Genomic DNA, 11,297 nt, shown 5'->3' on the forward strand with positions numbered 1-11,297 from the left:
TGTTTTTATTAGAACAGTAGAAAACATGTTCAAAGCCTTAAGAAAATTAAGATATGTCTATAGTACACTGCTTTTTTTTGTTTTGTTTTGTTTTGACTGTAAATGTGATGAGTTTCACAAAAAAAAAAAATGGTTTGGAAGAGAACAAGAAATCTCTGTACGACCCCAGGTCTGAATTAGACAAATGTTTTTGGTCCTTGTAGTTCTGTTGTTAACTGTTGTTAATCTAGCAATGCTGTTTTAACATGTCTACTAGATTCTAGACATTCATTTGCAGAGCCTTACAAGGCAAAAATTTCTTGATTGACACCTATTTCAAGGACTTGTGATATGTTCACATAGGTCAACAATTTCTACCAAAGGTGATTACTGGCATAACCACTGGAGTTCCTTAAGCTTCAATGAAAAGAAGTGTTACAGCTGCACTGAGAGGATCTAGAAGGGAAGAGGGGCAGTGGTGGAAGTAACAGGAACCAGAAGGACAAGCTGACTGCATTGACAACATAGACTGATTTGTGGGGTTATCAAAAAGAGGCCACCACAATGCTCTCATGGACAGCTCGAGTTGGAGTTAATCCATACACTGCAACAGTTACAAATGCCTGGTAACTCACTGCAATTGATTTTATGTTTTGCACTAACATTATAAATCCATCACTAAAATCAGAATGGGAAAAAAAAAAACAAAACACTACACTTTGCAGCCTGCACTGTCAGGCTCGCAGGTCTGAGTGTTTACACTGGCTTCCAGCTTGTGGCCATCCTGACAGTGAAGATTCTGTACATCTTTTATTTATAGCCTATACTGAGGCTTTGCAAGGAATGTTTTGTCTCCAGTGTTGGGCAAGGATTCCTTTTCTTCCTGTCTGGTATGTATTACAGCAGACATGTCATGTTAAAAATTACACTATGACAAGACTACCAATATTTATAAAAACACGTTTTACAGCTGAATCATGGGGATTCAGAAAGGGTCAATGCCGTTAAAAAGATCTCTATAAAAGCAGGATGGTCTCTGGAACAACTCTGAGCAGGAAAGATCATGTTACTTAATTTCCTTTCAGAATCTACTTTATGCAGCAATTTTCTAGTCCCTCCATTACAAAAAAAAAAAAAAAAAAAAAAAAAAGTCATCATAATATTGACCCTTTTAAGCCATCTTTGAAAAAAAAAACAAAAAACAAAAAACAACACATTTTAGTCAAATAACTGGAACAGTATGGGTAAGAAAGCTGTTCTCATCATTAGCTTTCACCTCCTCAAGCTCTCAGCTTCAGATTCTTGCTCTGATTATTATTATTTTTTAATATTAATATCATTAAGCAGAGAAATTTAAGAGGCAAACACAAGTGAAAACACTTTATGTTGTTCCAGCGTGTTTTTACCACGCTACCTTCCACCATCCAGAGCGTTACAATAAGGCAAGGCTGACTAAATTTAAATTTGGAGTTTTGCATCATATCATTCATTATCATTTCCTCATTTCACCTGTGGTCTCTAAATTACTTTTCCGAGCAGCGATGCTAATAGGATGTCTCTTATGGGAAGGATGGGAACCTGTCACATGGCTGTTGTTCAGTGCACTTCATTGTGTTTTCGACCCACATTTTACCTCCCATACACTTCAGACACCTTTGCCTGGCTACACCCCCCTTCATTTCAGATCTCACACTTGCTTGTGTGACCTGGTATCATTTAAAATGCTGAACTAGACATTTGATTAACAGCAGACATTTCATCAACATCACATCATTGATGTAGCTCAAAACCTGCACTTCTAGCCTACTTGCTATATCAATTTATATCTGGATTAATGTATTACACTCCCCAGTGACTGGGAATAGAAATTCTGTGTGAATACTTCTTCTATTTTTACCATAAAATGTACAAAAAACTTGGAATAGAGCTCTTAGAAATTTTTTAGTAAAAAATAGAATTGACAAGTATGAAGCCTTTCTTCAAAGAGAAATGTAATTGACACCAGTCAATTAGCAAAGTAGAAAATAAAGAGAAAACAAAGGACAGTTGAGGACAAACAATCTAGCTTATAAACATCTCACTTAGGACTATGACTGAAAATTGATCCATAGAACATAAATGTACTTTATTTAGAAAAATATTGAATAAAACACAAAGTCTGTAATTATTTGTCATGACCAAAATTCACAGTAAAAAATTCCTGTTTGGTTCCACAGAGTAAATAGGTTATTTAATAACCTCTACTTAGGTTATTAAGTATATAATAATAGGTTGATAATAATATATATATAAAATAGGTTATATTTAATAACCTATACTTTAATAACTTGCTGGTTATTTATCCAGCAAGTAAAAGGGTTTACCAAAGGGATTCCCTGAAAGGAAAGGGGCTGTCAGTATAAAACCTTTACATAAAGCTGTCTGGAATCGTCTGTTCCATCATCAGATGTCAAAAATAAATAAATAAAAAATATATATATATCCCTTAGACTCATCATAAGACTGCTTATAATCAAGCAATACCCAAACCCATGCTTATGGTAGCAATACCTACTTGTAGGTGTGCACACTCCTTTTAACACATTTACCTGGCATACAGTAACTCATGCATACATGGACTTCACTGGTTTTATGCACCCATATCGCAACCTAACATATAAAACCCCATGTGATAAATGTATTTTTATATTAAATAATACCTCTATAGTAAAATGCAAACAAACAAAAATCCTCTTTTTCTTCTAATTCGTGTATGTCAAGACCTGTTCTAGCAGCAGAGCCTTCTCCCTCCTCCTTTCACCTTCCTAAAATCATTCACCTTTTTGAAGTACCAAATTTCCCCATAAGTACACTCACTCAAAGCTCAAATGAAGAGCTCAAACCTGGAGAAAAAAATAGTTCTTCTAGGGCATGACTTTAAGGTGTTCTCATTATCAATGTAGTCGGTGAAATAACCACTGTGATTTTGATTAAGCACTAATGAAAGGGACATTTCAAAAAGGGTTTGTATTACATATATAATTCAATACATAATTTTTAATTTAAATAATTTTCACTTTATTGATGATGATGGCCATTAACTATTTTTTTTTTAAAACAGAAAATGGTTGAGAACAATCTGAATTCCCCATGACAAACTCAAGTTAAAACTTTCCTTCAACTGCTTCATGTTTGTTGAATTTGTTCGAATTTTCACTTTTGTTAGAATGTAAGTGCACTGGGACAGGCTCCCCCGGACAGTGGTCACAGCACTGAGCCTGATCGAGCTCAAGGCACATTTGGACAACGCTCTCAGACACAAGGTCTGATTTTGGGGTGTGTGGAGCCAGGAGCTGGACTTGATGATCCCTGTGGGTCCCTTCCAACTCGGGACATTCCATGATTCTATACACATTACAAGTCGCCAGATATGGTAGTAAGAGGACAGATGAATATGCCAAAATATTTTAAAGATCTTTCACAATGAAATGACCAAGTTTACATTCATCAACTAAAATTAATGGTCTATGTCTTTTAAGTTTACATTTTTGCTTTTAAAAATATATTTACAAGGCAACCAGAACTTCAATAGGAAAATCAGGACATAAGTTTATGGTGTATATATGAGGAGAGAAAGGTTATATCTGGGTAAAAGAAACAAGAGCAGAGCATTAAATTCTCTTTCTCTGTGAGTACTCTTTTTTCTTCCATCTCCTTCCCCTTACTTCACTTCTGTGCGTCCTCCTTCTTCTGGCCTTCACCTTTGCATTTTCCTTACCACACACAGACTCCTTTTTTGCCTCTGTGCTTTGCCTTCTACCTTGCCTTCTCGTTTCTCTCATCAGTGTCCTGACAAATGAAATCTCCCAACCTAGAGGTCATCTTTGATACTCGAAGAACAGAAATGGGGCAGCTGCCAGTATTGTACCTTGATTAATCTGTACCTTGTGACCTAAATGTGTGGTTTCCAAACCATATGCTCCAGATTTACAGGAGCAGCTAAGGCCAATGAGTCTACAGAGACTTCACTATTTAAGGTAGATTTCCCTCAAACTGTGGGAAGCAGTTCTGGTGAACAGAATGCCATACTTTTGTGTAACAGACTGGGGATAAACCCAGAGATGCACATGTATTAAACCAAGCTTATCTTATTGATAGATACACAAAGTACCAGTCTGTGCAGGTTATAAACACTAGGCTTCTACATTAGTTTTCATTTTTCCTGTTGTTTTGTTTTTATAACAAGAGTACATTCTAAAAATAAGCACTTTCTTAATGCCCATGGATATGTTTATTCTGCTTACTTAAAGAACAAAATAAATTGTTTTTCCATTCATCCAAAAGCATAACCAGGAGTACACATGGGGAACAAAGTGTAAGGTTTCTCTGGGAAACTGAACCAAAGTCAGTGACTGACACAAAACTCCTGGAAGATTGAGTGAGCCAGGTTTCCTTTAGAACATACATGATGCGTGCAAGAAACTGAGTGGTGGTGTGCAAGTGTTAGTGCTGACACTATTTATACCTTATCATTCTTAATACAATCATTTTAAACTCACGCCAACAGAATTTTATGTCTTCCCATACTTCCTGCATTAATACTGTTCTCTTTTTTTGAGCTGAGCAGTCAGCCAGAGGTGGTTTCAAGCTGTTTCCTTCAGAGAAAAAGAAGCTGGAAATACATTAAAATATTGTTGCTATAGTTTTACTTTTTTTTCTGTCTTTATGTCTTAATTATTTTTTCTGCTTTTCTTAAATGCACAGAGAAACATTTACAAAATAATAGCCAGTGATACACCTTCACTCATGCATGCTTTTGTTTTAAGCAGGGACACACAGGTGCACTTGAGTGGAGGTTGCCATTATGTCAACTAAAGTCTTATTGAAAACATTAACTTTAAAAAAAGTTGTTATAGCAAAAGTATGCTTTTCATCTGCAATTACATACATAGGAGGTGGAGCCATCCATGCTCCTTACTACGAAGGCTGCTAAATGCTTCCCATTACAAGATCACATTTCCAGTTGCTTGTAATTTTGTCAGACTAAGTTTTTTTGGACTATAATTCTCCCAAGCTTAAGAAAGCACCTGGGTCAGATTACAGGTTAGAGAGGAGAGAGGGAGGAAAAAAAGGACTGAACTGCCAACTTCCTCAGGCTTGCTTTGTGAAGCTATTGGCAGAAAGAAGATATTTTAGTTTACTCCTGTCAAAAATAGTGGACAGCATTATTTCAAAAAACTCTTATCATTCTTATGATTTATAGCAAAGAATTAAAGCTTTGTGTTTTTGTGACTCTGCACAGTGGGTAAGAGCAGCCAGCGACCATCCGCTGACCACCACGGCCCCCTGAAGCAGACAGGCACTCATCCACACAGATAAAATTCTCCTTTGCAGAAGCTCTCTGCATCCCAAACACTTGTTGTGAATGATCTCTGTGTATGCTATACCAGGCACAATTTGGAAATGCCCTAGTAGGTATAACCTAAAATTATGCCAAGGAGTATGCCAACAGCACCCATGCTCATACACTTGTGGCAGGGACTCGCCTGCAACTGGAAACTTCTCTTCTCTAAACTGCATCCTCAGTAAGGCTGCTCCAGCCTGGGTCTGACTTGGTCTCTCCTTGTAAGAAAGAAATAAGCCATTTCTTGTATGCCTATATTTCAGCTGAGTGAGTGCAGAAATGATTAAAATATCATTCCTAAAGTTGGCTAAGCCAAGCTTAGATAGCAATGCTTTCAGCCACCACCCCTAATAACCCAGATTTCATTTTGAAAATACATGTTTTTAAGAAGTTTACGTGTCTTTCTATATGGCCTATGACTTAATATCCTACTACAACCTATACATTTTTGTATTGCCCACTTGTTCTTACTGACCCCTTCCATTACTCTCATCTTCCTCATCATTGCATGACAGGCCTGGAAGAAGGTTACAAACTGTTCAGTGCTTTCTGCTTTTGTTTAATTTCGGGAAGAAAGCAGCAGGTTCACAGACCTGATGAAGCACCACAGATCATCACAAAGTTGTCATGGACACGTGAGAAGTTTTTTCCAATGCTCTGCCTTCTACAGTTTACCTGTTATTTCAAAATGATTCACATACATAATGTTCGTATACAAATCAGATTGAACAAAGAAACTAGAAGAGAAGACAAGCCTCTAACACTGATACTGTAAGCTAGAACACGTATGCTTTACCTAACGTTCAAATAAGATTTTGCTGCTTATCAGCGGGTAAAACTGAGATTTAATGTTGCATTTTAAGCTTGGGTTTCCAGGGAAGGAGCTCAATGCCACCAACACACCAACAGAATGACACGGGGGAGGAGAGGGACAGCTGAAGTATTTTCCTCTTAAAATACATTACTATCTGGGGAAAAAGCAACATAGTAAAACAAAAGAAAAAGTAAACAAAGGCTACACAGCACCAAATGGCACAGTCAACCTTGCAGATTCTGAATTTAAAGAACAACATTTGTCCTAAAAACATCTAATAATTGATATCAGGGCTAGACAAAATAGGAATTTTGGATATGAGCAAATATTTAAACACAGCTGCTACAAATAATGTGGGTTATTACCCATCAAACCAAGGTACACATGTAAGTGGTAGTGCAAAGTATAGTGATTTGTAAAGGAACAATTAACTTATTGAGTATTTTCAAATTTTGCATAGACATGGTACAATGCCTTTCAAGAAGCACTTCAAGCTTTCAAAAATTTAGAAGAATTTGCTAAGAGAGGGCTCAGTTTTACACGTGCAATGTAATTAAGTCCTATTCAATTTAAGTAATTGCTATTCATATTAATAGGAATTAGTTGTGTTCACTGACTAACCCTACTACACCCATGTAGGGCAATCTAATACAGAAAAAATATATACTGGAAGGCCTAAAAATCACTTCCAAATTAAGCAGCGTGTTCAGGAAGGGAAAATCTGAATGCCCTGAACCTAAAGAATGTCATTTCAGAGGTCTCATTAACTCCAGGTGCCAGCTCAGAACTACAATGCCCAATACAATAAAGTTCCCCCCATCAGACAAGGTAGCTGTTTTTTAATTGCATCAAATCAAATGATTTGGAGGACTGATGTAACACACACAGCGCAGGACCTGAATGTAGTTCAGTTTGTGGTTCATATAGGACTCTTAAACATGAGTACAGTATTATTTTTTTTTTAAACAGCTTATGCCTCAGCTTGTCATTTCTAAAATGGAATAATGCTTAAGGACCTTCTGAAATGCAATTCAAGGACAAAATTAATACTGACAAAGTGTTCAACTGCAGTGCTTGCAGGTATTTGGACACATATATTCCAAGGAAAAAATATAAATAAAGGAGTTGGACACAGCAATTCCAACAAGCTTTCAACAACATCCTGTTTGAATTGCCAAATTAAGAAGCACTGTCAACTTGACATTTTGAACACACTGCCTTAGCAAAAAAGGTACTGCCACCAGGTCTGAGCTCCTTGCCAGAGTTTTTTTTTTTTTTATTTTACATTTAGTTATAAACTTTTCAAATTTGTTTTCCTCTGCTGTATGAAAGCAGTATACAACACAGAGGCAAATTGACTATACAGAAGCAGTTTGATTATTCACAAAAGCAAAAGAAGAAAATGCAAAGAAATAAAAGAAAGAGCTACCCCCCTAACTTACATTCAAGAATTGCTACTTACAGAAACATAAATTAAAAGCATAAAAGAAATATGCTTTTAAATTGGTATTTAAACCCTTAACAATGATTTAAATACAAGGCTTTATGCCTCCGGTTATTAACAAAAGGCTGAATGGATGCATTGTTATGTCACCTTAAAAGCATACATATTCAGGGCAGACATAAAATTGGAATTTAAAATATACACTACTGCACAATGTGCCCATACACAAGCACACGATTAGTAATCACTTGCTATAACTTCCTCATTAATTCACCTTCCAGGTGGCTTCACAAATATTTTTGGTTTTGTTACTTTTAATTATTAATTATTCCAACTGCCATGAATTACAAGCCAAAATATAATTAAAAATTCTAAATATATTAGGCTTAAAAATGTGATATTTTTGTGCATTTCAAGAAAACTCTTTGGTCAATTAGTTAAAGTACGTCATTCTAGTATGTCCCTCAATTAAAATATTGACAATAATCAATATTTTATTTGTGATCTTGAAAAGATCACAAAAGAATGGCTATTAAGAAAATCTTGACTGTGGGTATTGATGATGCTTCAAAAGCTTTTCAAAATGCCCTATAGACTGTTACGTATGTAACACGCATAGGCTAATAAATTCGAGCTCCTTTTCTGCACTTCCAGCTCTCCATTCACCAATGATGAAGAGTCTGTTTGTTTAGCGTTACAAACCTCATGTTTGAAAACCATGCCTAGTGTTAATGAATGAAGGTATTAATTCTGTTCTTCCACATTATCCCTGCTTCAGTTTTCAAATACAGCAAATTTCCAGATTTTTAGCAATCTCGCAGATGATATAATCAGCATTAGAGTTCAATTACCATGTAAATCTGCAGAACCTGATTGACAGATTCAAATTCTCACTAAACACACACGGTATGGCTGCAAAGAACAGATGAAAGGAATGCCAACTACCTGACAGTGTAACATAAGGAAAACTCACCTAGTTCTTAAACATCTATGTTTTTTTTTTTCCTGATAAAATGCACACAAGTCATCATTTTAAAAAGTGCACTGATCCTCATCCAGCAAACAGCTGGCCTCTGTACTCTGTTAAGTAAATCTCCCTTCAGTACAACCTGGGAGAATGAATGCTTCATGGTCTGATGAGGTATACTTCAATTTCAAGCTGCTCTCAAAAAAAATGCTCAGAAGATGCTCTGCCACTTCCTCTCCTCCACCTAGCCTCACTGACTGACCTTTCAGTCAGCCTTCCCGCAACACAAAGAGTGAGTGCTACACACCCTTCAGAGACAGCTGCTTCTTGTCCCGCGAATCACACCGATCAGATAGATCGGCGTTGTCTCTGAATAAAGCCTGTCAGCCACACAAAGGCGACACGCGTTCAGCTGGGTGCAGATAGGTGCTCCCCTCACACGAGAGGGGAGATGCTGCAGATGTTCCTCCTCTGCTGTCCTCACAGCTACGCTTGCTCCGCAGGCCCTCCTGCCGCGCTGAAAATCTCAGCCTGACTTCTAAGAAGAAATTAGGGTTTAAAATATGTGCTTCATAAAGCCGAGCACAGAAGCACGGCTACGTAAGATGCTTCTTCAAGCGTGTAAATACAGCACCTCGCCCCTGAGAGGTGCGGGTACACCAATGTGTTACCGGACTAATTACAAAGCGGTCGTGCTCTTCCAGAAGGGAAATGTATCGATGGCCCCTAGGAGGATGCTGCCGTTTATCAGGAGTACCCAGGCCTATGCGTAGGAAGCAAAGAGCCCCAAATAACACCCAGAAGCGGGTGCTGCACACGGGCACCCCGCCCAGCGCACCTGAACAAAAGGGACGAGCCGGGGGGGGGTGAAGTTTGGGGACGGGGCTGTCCCCAGCACCGCCACTCGCTGCCAAAGCGTGGTGCGAGGTGACCCCAACCACCTCCCTGCTACAGAGGGCAATACGAGCCTCACACCCCCTGCTCTGCTGGGCAGCCAGGGGGTCCCCTCCATCCCCTTCCTCACCCTCCTCATCCTCACCCTCCTCCTCCGCCGCTGCGGGGAGGGGGCCGCGGCCCCGCCGCCCACCCGGAGGCACCCCCGGGAGCCCGGGCAAAGGGGATTAGGGGGGAAAACGACCCCTACCCGGGAACTTCTCCTCTTCCTCGCCGCTCTCCGAGTCGGTCTGCATGGGCTCCTCGGCGAAGTTGACCCCGCGGGCGTCCGGGGGGGCCCGGCGGGGCTGCTGGCTGCCCCTCTCATGGCCGGGCGCGGGGGTGCCCGCCTTGCGGCCGCTCGCCTCCTTCTTGTCCTTCTCCTTCTCCTTCCTCGCCGCCGCCTCCTCCTCCTTGAGGCGCCCGAAGTACTGGAGGGCGAACTCCAGCAGGTCCCCGGGCTGGCTCCGCAGCACCTCCACCGTGAAGCCCTGCAGCAGCTCCGTCAGCCCCGCCGGGATGGAGATGCTCATGCCGGAGCCGGCCGGGGACGGGGGGGGAAAGGGAAAAAAAAAAAAAAAAAAAGAAAGAAAAAAAAGGGGGAAAAAGGTGGGGGATCCTAGGCAGCAGCGCGAAGGGGGCGGGCTGCGGTTCAGGTGGGGGCGGCCCCGCGGTGCCGCCCGCGGCTCGGTGCCAGGCGGCGGCCGCAGCCTCCGGCTCCGCTTCGCCCCGCACCCGGCACGGCGGCGGCGGCGGCCCCGGCCCCGTCCCCGGCCCCGTCCGTGACTGAAACCTCCCCGCCCCCGCCGCCTGCCGCCCGCCTTCCCCCCCGCTCCGTGCCGGGGGAACCTCGCACACATGTGACCCGGGAAACCATGACAACCTCCCGCCGGGGACTGCGGCCCGCCGAGCGCCCCCGCCCGTGCCGCCGGGGGATGAGGGAGGTCGGCCCGGCCCGGCACCGAGCCCCGCTGGGGGCTGCTCCCCCCCGCCGCAGAGCCCTCCTCGGCGGCCCTGCCCCTCCTGTGTGCCTTCTCCTCGCCCCTTTCCCTCCCCAAAAGCCCCCTTCCCGCAGGGATGTGGGTGCTTCCCCACTGGGGAGTCGATGCCGAGCGCTCCTGTGGGGTTTTTGGGTGACCCCCCACCCCTCAGTCAAGCCCTACAGAGGCGTTTGGCAGCTAACTGCTGTTGTGTTTTTTCGTGGAAGGCCGGTGGGCCACGGACAGGCATAAAAGACACCTCCCGCATCGTTCATGTGCACAGATATAGATATAGATGGCCATGTATTCATAGCATTTAGGACCGGAGGGACGATGTGGTGCCAGGAAACGCATCCTGTGTGTCAGCTGATTGCCTTAATGCCCGTGAAAAACACAGCCAGAGAAATAAAAAATCTTAAAACATAAAAAAATAAAAGTTCAATTTAAATACTGCCAAGCACCAATGCTCGGCACAAACACCCTTCATAAGATGTGATGTAGGGACTGCTTAGCGCTCCGGTAAGTAGGTGCTGCCTGTCATCACCTGTGCACTTACATGTCGTAAGGAGCAGCCACGGGTCCAGAGTTTTTCCTCAGGCTTTTCTAAACACTTCTTGACAAGTGAGGTCCTTGGAAAGCACGAAAACTGAACCGCCCCCGGATTTGTTATCACCTTGGCAAGTTTGGCCACTGCGTCGGGGGTCCTGAAATTTGTGTTAGAGCCAAGTGAATTAAGTGCCATAAAGTCTGGAGCTGGGACTACGTTTCTGTTTGATAATTCATTTTATTAGGCACCC

The 11,297-nt window shown here is 41.7% G+C and overlaps 1 protein-coding gene across 2 annotated transcripts in view; it reads right to left on the reverse strand.

Annotated features, from left to right (window-relative positions):
- The window catches only part of PRKAR2B (protein kinase cAMP-dependent type II regulatory subunit beta), an 83,224-nt gene extending 73,128 nt beyond the window's left edge, over window positions 1–10,096 (reverse strand). For both annotated transcript variants that reach the window (XM_082763330.1, XM_082763329.1), the window contains exon 1: window positions 9,732–10,096. In XM_082763330.1, the coding sequence (XP_082619456.1) occupies window positions 9,732–10,053 (322 nt within the window). In that variant the 5' untranslated portion in view covers window positions 10,054–10,096. The remainder of the gene's footprint in view (window positions 1–9,731) is intronic.
- Window positions 10,097–11,297: the final 1,201 nt, after the last annotated feature.

This window comes from Aythya marila (genome assembly GCF_965140915.1).
Source record: "Aythya marila genome assembly, chromosome: 1".
Taxonomy (NCBI): domain Eukaryota; kingdom Metazoa; phylum Chordata; class Aves; order Anseriformes; family Anatidae; genus Aythya; species Aythya marila.